The sequence below is a fragment of the Armigeres subalbatus genome, chromosome 3 (assembly GCF_024139115.2).
Source record: "Armigeres subalbatus isolate Guangzhou_Male chromosome 3, GZ_Asu_2, whole genome shotgun sequence".
Classification (NCBI taxonomy): domain Eukaryota; kingdom Metazoa; phylum Arthropoda; class Insecta; order Diptera; family Culicidae; genus Armigeres; species Armigeres subalbatus.
In genome coordinates this window covers 262,714,490-262,728,892 of record NC_085141.1, presented here as the reverse complement: position 1 = coordinate 262,728,892, position 14,403 = coordinate 262,714,490, and the positions used below count along the sequence as shown (strand labels likewise).

Genomic DNA, 14,403 nt, shown 5'->3' with positions numbered 1-14,403 from the left:
AGGCAACCAGAAGATTGGACTTGGGATTAGCTCTCCATGCTCAATGTGCAAGTTCCGAAAGCTCAACTATGAATAGGTCAATAACAGCGCTGGCCACGTCCTTACGATCATCGAAGGAAGAGAAGGAATGTTGTTGTAACAACCGTTGTTTAAGACCGACGAATCGTCTGCATCTCTACGGTTGTTACGGGAAGGAGTATTGTAATTAGGGAGAGGAAGTGTCATTACTTAGATCAGGATTCACTTTGGTAAGTGATGTAATTCAAGTAACTAGCATGTTAATGTTGACACGAAAACAAAGTAAAGTTCAGTTACGACGTATTTTGTTGTGTCATTGTTCTACCAACGTAAAGGCAGACAATCAATCGCTCCGGTAGAGCTATTGTTAATTTATCTTTTAACTTTCCGCGATAATTAATAAGCGTGATTGTTTCATATTCATAGAACGCGAGGAAAAATAATTAATATAAAACATAGTTTTTTTTCACGTACAGAAAAAATAGTAAATATAGTTATATCTCTTTGTACGTTGGTGCACCAGAAAGCTAAGAACTATGTACTGTATTGGAATGCAAATTGGTTTGTGATCATTCTAACATAATCTGCCCCTGAAAAATGTATGCTGGGTGTTTCTGTAATTGTAATATTACGTGGTCCCACTCAGGAAATGACGTACCGCACATAAGAAAACATCACAATGTTATTTATTCATAGTTTAGCGGCGACACTTTCTTGATTTGTTATAAATTAATCAGAATAGATCAATTTACGAGAAAGATCAAACATTTTTCATTAAACTAATCTTCAATTAAAGCAACATGCGAAACAGCAGCAAATAGAATATCCATTACGTAGACGACCCTTGAAACTATAGCCTAATTATTGCTTCTATGCATTCCTTCACACCATAAGACTAAACTATCTCGCATTTTGTTTTAAATTTTTTTTGTCGAATTTCGTGTTTCAGCAAATCAAGTCACTCAATGTCATCAAAATATTTCTATCATGCTGACTGCCATGGAGGATTATTACCTAATAATTGATAATTGATTACCTAATAATTTGAGAGTGCCCTCCTTAGCCGTGCGGTAAGACGCGCGGCTACAAAGCAAGACCATGTTGAGGGTGGCTGGGTTCGATTCCCGGTGCCGGTCTCGGATTGAAAATTGTCTCGACTTCCCTGGGCATAAAAGTATCATCGTGCTAGCTTCATGATATACGAATGCAAAAATGGTAACATGGCTTAGAAACCTCGCAGTTAATAACTGTGGAAGTGCTTAATGAACACTAAGCTGCGAGGCGGCTCTGTCCCAGTGTGGGGATGTCATGCCAATAAGAAGAAGAAGAATAATTTGAGAGTGCGTTGCTAATTTCCATTTGATTAATAAAACTCAAACTTTTATAATTCATTCAATAAAAATTTACTAATCAGACGAGTTAAAGAAGAGACAACTAAAATCGATAGAGAATATATCGATTTGGAGAGACATTTTTTTCAAAACATAACAAATTAAGAACGAAAACAGTATGACTTATTGACGATTTAAATTCATGTTTTGGCGTTGAACATCCGTTCAAAGAGGAGATGAGAATAAAATAGCCTACCACTATATTACTGATGTCATCAATATCAGAGGCGCGACTACGTTCCCAGATGTGGGTAGGACAAAAACTAGATTTTCAAATCTATAGAATGCTTATATGGAATTTTAGAGACTTTCCGGAGATCCTATCGGATATCATTTTCTTTTCGAGGTTGTTCCAAAAATTTTCTTTTCGAACATCCTCGACTAAGTTATGAACTCCCTATTACTATAAAGTCAATTATTACATTTGTAGCGTTTAGAATATTTGCAAAAGCATGTCTCCAAACATTTTCACGAATTTTCAGAAGTAATTATGGATTCCTGTAAATTTTATAAAATATTGGATGGTTTCAAACAATTTCACTAACTTCTAGGGATTCGAACCATTACAAATCTTCACAATCATCGCTACGATCTACCAGTAAAGCTTTTGATCGTTCAAGATTCTTTAAGGGTGTTTAGTACTGCTTACGGGTTTTCAGAAATCTTAAGAATAATGTTGCTCCGAATTTCAGCCTTTTTTCTTCTAACCTCTAAGATTTCATGCAAACGTGGGTATATTTATGATTCCTAGTCCAGACAGAAAGTCCGGCAAAGACTACATTACATAATGTGGCATAGAGCACATCACTTTTCTAAGTGAACCATCGATTAATACTTCTATTCATCTACCATACCGAGTTAACGAAATTCCCTTTCCGTGATATTGTGGGGATGCAGAGGTTTTCTCGGTCTCTATTAGCAACAATAACTACACACTAACATTTCTTTCATTTCACAACTAACTGGAGCTGTAGGTAGTAAATATCAACATTTATTCACTTGGATTGCAACGCAATTTGTCTTAGCTAAGTAAGGCTAAGCTATATCCTTGTTTAGATATTCAACTATTGATTAATTCACTTGTCAGTCTTTTGACTCTGATAAATTTTGAAAATTTTCTGGACATCCCTGATCCTGAACTAGCAGAAATAATTACGTGCTTCCAAAAAAATTTAACAATTTTATGGAAGAACAGAAACTATCAGAAACTGCAAGACTTCTTGGAAAATCTCAATACAGTTTTACCTCTGATAAGTTTTCAAAACTCTGATTAACTTTGAAACGTTTCAATGATATTTTTGCCTTTCTCGTATTTTCAGATCTAGAAATTGAAACAGTATTGATAGCATTAGATCTTTTAGTCATCCATATGGTATATTCTTACCATAATCATGGGTAGGATAATGCTTCGACTGTCCTACCCAGGTATTTTCATGCGTAGGACATGTCCTACTTGTCCCACCCACTCCCGGCGCCACTGATCAATATAGATGAAATGTTGAATTTGTTACCTTTATGGGAACTCCCAGTTATGCCAGCACTAATCAATTTGATTAATTCTTGAAAATGAGATCCTGATAAATCGTGTATACCGTAATCGTCGCCATTTATGTGGGCTTGCATTCATCTTGCAACATCAGATAATTCACTAATTTAACTCCAATAAATTGGTGCGAGTGTTAAAATGTGAAGTCTTCTATTTTATACATTTAATATTATCAGCCTTCATTGTACTCTCATGCTGTGCGCCACTATTTTTGATATGCTGCGTCTAGTTTCCAACTATGTACATTAATTTTAATTTCAATAATGAGTATAACGTATGTGATGAATGTAATGTATACAATCAAAATAATCCATACAACATTTCCTCCCCTTTTGTGCAATTGAAGGATTGTCATTCTGGTGTATTGACAATCTGGTGAAGAATTCATTTTCGGTACATTCCAGTCGATTGCTAATAAAATGCAAAAAAAATAATACTATATGACTATTACACACTTAATTTATTACCGGGATCTCAGCTAAATGTTGAACTTTTACCGAGATTCGCACAGCCGTGCCCCAGCAAACATGTTTTTTGCCGAGATTTCTGTCAAAATTACTGAAAATCAGCAAATATTTTGCTGAAATTCAGCTAACAAACGCCATTTTTGCTGAAATATCAGTTTTTTATTTTGCTGGCGCACGGCTGTGCGGATTTTTGCCGAGCTGCAGAAATAAAAACTAAGTGTATGTTCAAATGAAAACAACTTGGCCTCCTCATATATGAATTGAGAAAATTAATTAATATAAGAAATATAATTGATCAGGTGGGGAACGATTTACGAACCTTCCATGCACAGCAGACATAGTCCATTACTATTTGATAGGAGCGCTGCATTATTTTGTTTAGATTTTGAATTTGAAAAATTGCTAATATCCCCTCCGTCATTCAACAACCACTCCAGATTCATACATTCTACAATAAAAGTGAAATGGGCAGCCCTCACCGGATTGAATCTTTTTACTTCTTTTTCGACGTCGTCACTTCCAGTAGAAGCTTAAGTACTAGAACGCTAATGGCGCTGTAGTCATTAAAATCATTTCCCCAAAATATGCTTCCACAAGCCTAACTTGGCCGTTTATTATGCATCATGCTGTAGTACATGTTTTGTTTCATCATCAACATTGGCTTGACACTTGTAGTACCGGTACTTTGGCTGCCAGATCAAAGTGATCTAGATGTTAGTCACCCGAACAGGAACGACATTAGCAATCTAATACTTATGCATCTACTTCACTTCCACATGTTTGAAAGAAAAACACTACCGATCAAAACACCACATTTATCTTCTCTGAAACACACTACACCACCTAACTATTCGGGTGGCGTAGACCGACCCACCATCAGCCAAAACTTTTGTAAAACGCGGACGAACAGCAATAAAAATTATCAGCCACCGAATTTTGACGTCTGTATCCGCGCTCGGCACACTACGATCCCCCTCGTCAACTTTGATGAAAAGTCAAAATGTGGAAAAATGTGATTCGTGTAGCTGTAGATAATTCTACATGGTGAATGTCCGCATTCAAAGGGATGGACTTCCTCTTCGAAAAAATCACCATATATAAAATACACTTAAAAAAATACCCATTCAAGCGTTTCTTCTTCTGCGTTGGTGGGACGCCCGCATTCAAATGTTTCTTCCTCTCCGTTGGTGGGACGCCCACAAGAAGAATATAGTGTTATTATCGATCGAAATAATCACAATTCTGCGCGGTGGGACCTGCATTTCAGCTTTGCTGCGTCGCAGCATGCGTGAAAAAATAAAAATGACAGTTGTGCGTTGCTTCCGTATCGAATGGTGTGCCCTTGAAAACGCGAGTACTTTGAAAATTGCGTTGCTTCCATATCGAATGGTGTGACCTTGAAAACGCGAGTAACTTTAAAAATAGGATTCCGTCAGGAGTGACCTTAAGTGCTTCAATTCAGTTTTACCATCACCAGATAGAGGTCTTCGCTCTCAATAGAAAACGAACAACGATAAAAGAGAGGCAAAAACTGTTCCGAATCATAACAAGCCATGATAACAAATTTATCAAACTTATATACAAGTACGAAAAAACAGAATCGGATAGGCAGCCCCCACAGAAAAAATGTGATTCTCGCTTTGTTTTCGCTCATTTCGTGTTGGTTACTGCACAGCTCTGTAGAACAAGTTAAAATGCATCATCAGAGCCAGTGCTACCCGCATTTGGAGCTTTCTAAAAGAAATTTATCATGGGGTATAGCCTCCCGAGTCAGTTCTCTATCATGACAGCTTGCGAAAAAAGTTTCTCGCGGTATGCTACATATCGTATATGTATGCAGAGATGATAAGTGAGAGACTTAATCTTTCTCTTTAGGATTCAATCCCTGGTGGAGCCTGGTTGTGGATACATGCAGCTCTTCATAGTTGTTCAACTGTGCCCACTGTCATACTCCATCACAATCTAGGCATGCCCCACAACTCGCAGTGGCCTTGCACTCAGTGAACTGGACTATCGAAATTCATAACTGGCGCCTAAAGAATATTCGACTGATTACTCCACCATCAGTGCTTCTTATTCGCAGTTACCTCTTCGAATACCCAAGCGTCGATGGGCGTGTGGTCTACATACCGGCCTCCCGACCCCGACGTCCATGGTTCGAATCCAGTCTGCCACATTTCACTTTTTTTAAAATGAAAATCATCATTCATAAGGCAACATATTGAAATTCATACCGATTCCTTGTGGCAAATTTCCATAAGGCGTTTTATTGGAAATCGTACGTCCATTTTCCTCAGTGTGGGAGAGCCGTCAAGCCCTTGGATATAATGACATAATGGACATAATTTGAGTCCTGCAATCCAAAGCTTTCATATTGCTCTGTTGATTGCAATGTTAAAATTAATTCATGAAAAAAATGTTACTTAGGTCCTTTTCAAAAGTTAAGCGAGCATTGTCCCTTCTGGCCCCATTTTTTTCTTTGGTGCCTCCGGGTGCACACGAACTCCCGTTTTTTTATAATCTGATTAATTCAAGGTTATTTTTAATCTTTATTTAGGTGACTTTCAGCCCAAGACTGGCTCGTCTCCGGATTTTTCTTATTCTTTAGTTTTTTTATTCTAGATTAAGTTCAACACTAAATCTGATGATGTGATAATGATGGAGGACTTGAATTTATTAAAGAAATGTGTAATTCACGTTGGGGTATTTTCAGTACGCGCGGTTTTTTTCAAACGCGTGAAAAATTTAAATAATAATCTATGAGGAAGTGCACCGAATGAACAAAATGACGTTTGAGCGGTGCGCTGTTTACTAAAAATGAACACTTCTACATAGGGGGAAAGACGGCTTTGGCAGGTTTTGTTCTATTATAGGCAGGGGGTTTTTTGTCGACCAAATTTTATGAAATTTGGGCCACAATTTTCTTTGATATACAAAGAATGTTTAGGCCAAATTTGAGCATAGTCAGTCATAAAAAACCCCCCTGCCAATAATAGAACAAAACCTGCCAAAGCCGTCTTTCCCCCTACATCGAGTTTATTAAACATAAATTTCGGCACCGCTCAAACGGCAAGTAATGAACCTATATACTGCCCCATTAGTTGCACTCATTGAATGAATTTTATTTAGGGGAAACTGGGGTAAAATGCACCCCGGAGCAAAATGATCTTTGGCCTTTTTTGGCCCAACGAATAAAATGCATCAGCTTGGAAATTCTGCAGAGCCACCATTTTGTTTTCGGTTAGTCCAATTTGATGGTACTTCAAATTCGGTTTTACGTAATTTAAGTTACTTCGTTTAACGAAATATGCAATGTTTTTCTATTCTAGACATTTATTTTTATTCGCATAACATTAAAATTCTTGATCTTGATACTCTGTTACACAAAAGCATTATTGTGGACAACTTGATGGTTCTATATCAATATGTGAAGAATATTATGTCGAAGTTTTATTTGCATCTTTTATGAATTTATTAGAATGTTTGTATTTCATTATGGAATAGGAATTTGATGTAGTTTTCAGTAGCAAACTTCAGAGCATAGAGGAAACTGTTATACGAATAAAAATAATGCATTATCTATATGATTCAATGATTCATTGAAATATCCAAATAACATAAAATTATGTTGTTATCATTTCAGCAAGAGAACCAGCGTCCACCAGTATTCAATCCAGAGGACTATGTAATATCACTGAAAAAGTACGGCCGACGGGGTACCAATGGGAACTTCAAGTCCATCTACGACACAACATCCGGAGAAGAACCGAAGCTCGAAAAGCAACAGCAACTTCCTGACAACCGATCTCACACGTTGCCACACAAAAACTCAGAGTACAGGTAAGGTTGATTTGAGTGCTTTAAAAAGCTATCCTCAGAAACGGTGATGTTTACAATCTAGACTTACAACCAGGGTCAGTCGGCCCGAACCTGCAAACCGTAAGTCATGCCAACATATTTTTTCCGGATCCGTTCGCCGTTCTGAGCGTGGTACACAATCCAGTGTAGGCGAACCCAGTCGCGTCCACTGAAGTGGCTAATGTGGCCGAATAGAGAGTAATTCGTTGCATACAAGTCCAATGAAACAAAAGCGCTACATAAATATTCCAAGCTAGGGAAGTCAAGAAGAACTGGTTAGGCTGTCCAATGAGATAGTCCGGAGGGCATTTCACGATCCGCGCTAGTTTTGTCCTGTCCGTGTACTTTGACCTGAGTGATGATAACTCTCTACTTTGGACACGGGATGGAGTGTGCAGGTTTTGTTGGTCAGGATTGTAGGATGGTGGTTTTTGTCATCATAGGTTAGACAATTTGAGTATGCGGTCGGTTATGCGTGTCCTTGATTCGTTAATCAATATTTAGGTTGGGTTTGTAACTAGTCTTCAGCCGGACAGTTTAACACGACGGGGGGTCCATAAGCCATTCGTTGAAAAAATCCTCCAGAAGCAGCTGCAGGACTCCGACCACTACAATTTAAGTGTTGAAAACATTTGCAAGATTTTTCATAGCTTTTTTTGGAACACCGTCGTTCGGGGTGACATTGGGCCTAGGGGGTAAGATTGGGGCAAAAACGAAAAATGTTTCAACTCCTAATATCTCAAAAACGGTTACGAATTGTGATGAAAACTTCAAACGGTTCGAAATTATATTAAAATTCACATCTAGGAAATCACAAAACAAATTCCAAGAACTAATTGTGCTCGTACGATAATGCTTGGAATTTGTTATTTTTGTTACGATAATCTGTTGATGTTTTATCGAATTTTATTAATATTTATATAACGGTTCTGGTTTTTCGTAGCAACGAGCAATGCACGCAAAAAAGGGGTGAGATTGGGCCAAGCCTTCAGTTGATTTGCCTTACATAGTTGGTAAGAGCCGTAATGTAGGCAATTATTTTGAATGAACGATTGGATCGTTTCATCGTCACCGCTGAACTATTTCATTTGGCCCAATGTCACCCCCTGTGCGGGGTGAGAATGAGCCACTTTTGAACAACATAAAACTTTGAAGAATTTCCATAATTTATTATTTTTTCCCCACACAGCGGTAAATTTATTATTCAAGCTTGTACCAAGCTAATTAAAACTTGATTTCAAAATTAACTACTAGAGCTTCGTAACATTTACTTGGAGCATACCACATTTTGGCCCAATGACACCCCCGTTGGCGGTATATTGAAATATAAAAAAAATCTTAGTTTTTTTTAAGAAATTCGGAAAATTTTCCAAAACTGTTGGAAAATTCCTTGGAAAATTTCGCTTTCGGAAAATTGTTCAAAATTCTCAAGACAAACTCTTTGGAATTGGTTAGGAAATTTCCTTGGATAATTCTATGAAATTTCTCCGTCGAATTCTTTGTAACTTCCTTGAAAAAATCTTGGGAATTTCCACGGAAAAATCTTGGGGTAAGCCTCAGAAAATTCTTCGGAACATCTTCGGAAAATCCTCGAAATCCTTCGGAAGTTCCTCGCCAAATTCTTTGGAACAGTCTCGTAAATACTACAAAATTTTATCGGGAAATTCGTATTAATTTGCCCAGAAAATTCCTCAGAATTTATTTTTCGAAATTTTCACGGTAAATTTACTTTGTAATTCCTAAGCAAATTCCTCAAAAAAATATTGGGAAAATTCTTTGAAATACCTTAGGAATTTCTTCGGAATTTTTTGAAAATTCTTCGGCATATGTTTTGGAAATTTTGTCGGAATATCTTCAGCAGATTTTTTGAGGTTTCATCAAGAAATTATTCAAAATTTATTTGACAGATTCTTCGTAATTCTTTTTAAGGAATTTAATGCTTAGAAATTCCTGAACAAGTTTCCCTAGATCTTTTTAATTTGAAATTTCCTCGCTTATTCTTGGAAATTTACATGGCAAATTCTTCGTAGCTACTTCGGAAAGCTTTTCAGAATTCTTTTGGCAAATTCTTTAAAATCTCCTCGATAAATTCTTTAAGATCACAACGGCAAATTTCTCGGAAAACTCTTTGAGATATTCCCAGATTTTTTTTTAATTTCCTTGATCTATTGTTTGGAATTTGCTCGGGAAATTGTTCGTCATTGTCAATTTACTCAAATTCTTTATAATTTCGTCATTGGAGTTTCCTTGGAAAGTTCTCCGAACATCCTCGGGAAATTCTTTGGATTTTTTTCAAGAAATTCTTGGAATTTTTGCTGTGGAATATGTTTCGGATTTTTTTCTGTGAAATATCCAAGTAGGATTCTTTGAAATTTTTGTGATAATTGTTTTGGAAATCCCACCATTTTTTTCAGATTTTCCTACACAATTGTTTTAATTTTCAATCTTTAAGGAAATTCTGCCCTCAGCTAATTCTTTGAAATTTCTTGACAAATTCTTTTTAATTTTCTCAACAAATTCTTCTTAATTTTCTCAAAAAATAATCGTTTCCTCGGAAAATTATTCAAAATTTTCTCACGACATTATTCGGAAATTGCTCGGGAAAATCTCTGGAAATTTTTCTGAATTTCCTCCAAAAACACTCCAAAATATATTCGACAAATTTTTCGGAATTCCCTTGTCAAATATCATTCGTAATTTTCTCGCAAATTATACCCAATATCCTCGGGAAATTGCTAAAAAATTCATCGGCAAACTCTTCAAAATTACGTTGAAAAATTCTTTGGAATTTTCTCGGAAAATTCATCGGATATATCGAATCTATAGATTCTACTATATATCTATAAATATGAATCATCACTGATTGACTCAAATATGCATATTATTATTATGAACTAGTCTATCCGTTACCTTCAATGTTTTTAATTTTCATATTTTTCTTCTCCCAACATAGATCACCCATACCAGCACCCCCGGAAATGGACAGTGAAATGACACTGCGTCAGTTTGGCTCCGTAACAGATCTGCTTACTAAATTGAGAGCAGATTTGCGTGCGTCTTTTCCCAGGTATGAGTTTATTGAGCATAAGCAAAAATCACTTTCTCCTCGGTGATCGGTAATGCACAAAGCAGGCATTAGTGCAACTATTCCAACAGATGGGCTAACTTGGTGGTTGGTTGGTAGGTACCATCGCCACAGTCATCATCATTATCTTCAATTAATATTGGGCAGTGTGGAAGGCGCCCAGGGCGAAATTATTAAGTGATTATCCTTCCATCTATCGTTATATGTTTGCCTTCATAACATGACAGTCAAAATTAGCGGACAACATCTTCATCACGTTAATCGCATTGCTTCGTAAGTAACTAATTCTGTTTGAGCCTTAAAATCCAGCGTGATTATCCATTAGAGGATTGTTAAGTAAATGGGAAATTAAATCAAAAGATATTGATGAACAAGTTGAAATTAAACAAAAAGCGTGAGGACTCAATATTTTTATTAGTCCTCGTTACAATTGAATTATTTTACCATTGACAGAGCCGTAGCGTGGACTCTCAGCGCCCTTGGCGAAACCTTTTAGAGCGCCCTTTTCTTACTAAGTAAAATAAGAGATTTTTAATTCTCAATGTTTCAGTAAACGAAAGGCGAATAGTTAACACCAGCGCCGTAGCGTGTGGTTGACCAGGTTGGCCCCCGCCAAGGGCGCTATGGTTGCACGGATGGAAACAATTTAAATTTTTCTCGTTTTTTTAGTGAGATTAAGTCATTGTTTTATTGATACTGAGGGTCTCAAACGGCTCAAATCAAACCATGTAAAAAACCTTGGTATATTCTCAAATTTACCGGTTGAAAGTGTTTTAGATTCGAGCTTTTAACAGACGATTCTCTCGGGACCTTTCCGTCAGGTATAAGGAAGTTGGCTCAGGGAGCATCTTCACTGATTTTTTTAGCATTTACCTAATAAAAACCCAACTAATCCAATCCAACTATCCAACTAGGTGTTGATGCCTTTCTAGTGCAAAAAAGTACTAAAAAATATAAATGAGTATTTTATAGCCAATTGGCAAATAATGGGACAAGATTCCCCGTCGAATGAAACCTGTTGCTTGCTTCGGACAATGCAAAGTTTAAAAAAGTGTGCGTGTACACATACACACACAAACACATACACCCACACACATACAGACATCACCTCAGCTCGTCGAGCTGAGTCGATGCGTATATAACACTATGGATCTTCGGGGTTCCTATCAAACGACACATAGTAGACTGTGAAAAACGCGTACATATTATTTTATGACTAAGAAATCTAAGCCGTTTTCAAATAATAGTAACTCGGAAGTAGTGAGTTTGTTTTAATTCGAGATAAATTCGGACCATAACGATCGCATTTGATCCAGTAACATTTTCGAATCCTTTGAACCAGACAATTATATGAGGGTGAAAAAACAAGCAAAGCATTTGAATACTCGATGATATTTTGCATTTTAGTTTTTCTCTGGGTCTATATGATCTGGTTACGCTTTAAACGAGGCCCTTGTTTAAAGACATGCTGAATACGAGAATCTGCTTCGGTTGATTTCAGTAATTATGGCAACTGATCTATTTGGTGAGGTTTCGGTCACCGTAAAACTTTATATTTTCTGGTTTGTTGATTTTTATCGGTGAATACTACGGTGATCTACTTCAAAGTTGAAATTTATTGACCTAACCAAGTCAACTCATGCCACCAATCTATCGAAAGACCCACTCTAGGAATTGATATATCTTGATCCAAATAGGTCTGGAGTTGGTTTTTTCTTGATTCGACTTGGTCCAATCGCTATTCCTACCTTCTACCAATTCTCTACCAAGTTGAATTTCATTCAAAGTAGTTTTACTCGGACGTTGGCTTTCTTAGTCTAAAGAATCAGGACAATGGTTTTTTACTTCCGCGACATTGCAGTTGTTGTATGTTAGCAAACAAACCCAATCTTAAAATCACTTTTTCAATATTTTATGAAAAGCAAGCATGAAAAGCTCCTCTCCACCACTGATTAAACAATAAACGATAGACTATACGAACCTTGAAAAAGGCCACAACCAATCGGCCGAAACGTCGGACAAGTGAATAAAACATCGTCCTGATTCTTCAGACTGAGAAAGCCAACTTCCGAGTATTACATCTTATCCATTCGAAAAACACCCTACCAAGACCAGTAGTTCTTTCAAACCACCGACCAAGGTCTAATGGCGATTCCGAAGGTCATTCGATCCACTCTTAACTAGGATTCTTCGTGATGCGACTACGTTCAATAGTGATTGAACCACTGTGCACACTTATCCCTTAAATCCGCAATGTTGTTTTAAAACAACAAACCGAAAATACGTTTATTGTTAATGAATTAAATGGTTATTCACGTTAAACATATTTTCGAGGATTTCTAAAAAAAATCACCTTGCGCCTTTAAGGGTTGAGAGGCGAATTTTATTGGCCTAGCTGATCTAGACGCACTAGGTAAATTTACAACAAGGAAGTCTGGTTTTTTTTTCGGTAACACACTGGGTATACTTGGTCGGGGTTCAGCAAAATCGCACCAAGCGCCAACAAAAAATTACCGATTTTTCCACTAAAACTTTCGTTTAGCAGATTCAATTGATCGCAAATCGTATCGAATATCTCTTAACACCATAACTGGGCAATGTTCTGACCTTTTTAATAATCCTTATACGTGTTAAAACATATGCACTATGCGGACCATAGAGGCTTAAAAAATTCATAAAGCAAACATTTAATAAATCCACCACGTATAAAAGGTTTATTTTGAAAATATCCCTGCTCTTATCATGCTATTTGTTTTGATCACGTATGAAAGCAAGGGGCGCCCAAATAACTGTTTCGCCAAGGGCGCCGAGCCGAGAGTCAACGCTACGGCTCTGGTTAACACTAATCAGAAGTATGCCACAAGTAGGGTAAGTGAGTGCAAATTCCTCTTGATGGTCCAAAATAAGAGCCCCCGTAAGGGTGGTCCAAAATACATCCTTTACCCTATACCACAAAACTTCAAATTCAATGGGAGCGATTGGTTCTATGCCGCAATGAAAAAAGGTCAATAAATTTTAAATCGCTACCGGACGCCGTTAGACCTACTCGGGTGAATAAAAATCTAGCTTTACAGTGCAGTGGCTTGGTCGGAACTACAGGGCTGACAACAAAATTTGGAGTGAGTTGGTCATTGATCAAAATAACGATAGGACCTATTCGGATCGAGATATTTCCATTTCTAGAGTAGGTCTGTCGGTAGTTTGGAAGCACTGGTGGGCTTGATTGGGTCAATAACAATCTTTGGATGCAATTGGATTAATTGATTGTAGTCTCCAAGAAAATCGCATGAATCTAAATCACTCTATACTAGTGAAGTTGACAAAAAAATAATTATCGCTGTTGTAAAACATTATGGTCCCGGAGGACTCTTAGTAACCGGAAAAGCCATTTAACATGTTGATGTTAATACTAAGGTAAAGATATGAAACAGGAAATGCATCTTCAGTAGCAGTTATAAACGGCACATGCTTTATATTGAAAAATGAATACATAATCGTCCGAGGCAAATTAAAATGTTAAACTGCTGTGATGTCGATGAAACTGATTTTTCTGAAGATGATGAAGAGATCTCGAGTAAATTCTGTTGCAAAATCCTGCAAAAATACAACTCAGCAGTATTCCAGTTATAAATTTCTTTACGAAACTGTTCGATTTTTTTTAAACTACAACGTCTGTTGAAGATGGCATTTTTACAGTTCCGGTTGCATTTCTTAACTCCCATACAATGCATAACTCTACTAAACATGCCCTTAACTTATAAATCTGATCTATTTCTCAAAGCTGAAATCTTAATTTCGGCGCCCCCCTTAAGCCTAGCGCCCTTGGCGGGAGCCAACCTGGCCAACCTCACGCTACGGCGCTGACCATTGAATATTATAATTTTAACTAGTTGTCACTGTTATACGGTTCTGATGGTTTCCGGTCAACGACGCATTCAAAAATTCAACTAATTTTAAAAATTGGGCATGTCTCGAAATAAATAACAACCGTTTACCATCTTACTTTAATTTCTGCCATTCGTAGTAAACATTATTTGG

The 14,403-nt window shown here is 37.1% G+C and overlaps 1 protein-coding gene across 6 annotated transcripts in view; it reads left to right on the top strand.

The window, feature by feature from the left end:
• The window catches only part of LOC134223999 (uncharacterized), a 368,032-nt gene that overhangs the window by 326,557 nt on the left and 27,072 nt on the right, over window positions 1-14,403 (top strand). For all 6 annotated transcript variants that reach the window (XM_062703225.1, XM_062703226.1, XM_062703224.1 and 3 more), the window contains 2 exons: window positions 7,066-7,262; window positions 10,234-10,347. In XM_062703225.1, the coding sequence (XP_062559209.1) occupies window positions 7,066-7,262; window positions 10,234-10,347 (311 nt within the window). The remainder of the gene's footprint in view (window positions 1-7,065; window positions 7,263-10,233; window positions 10,348-14,403) is intronic.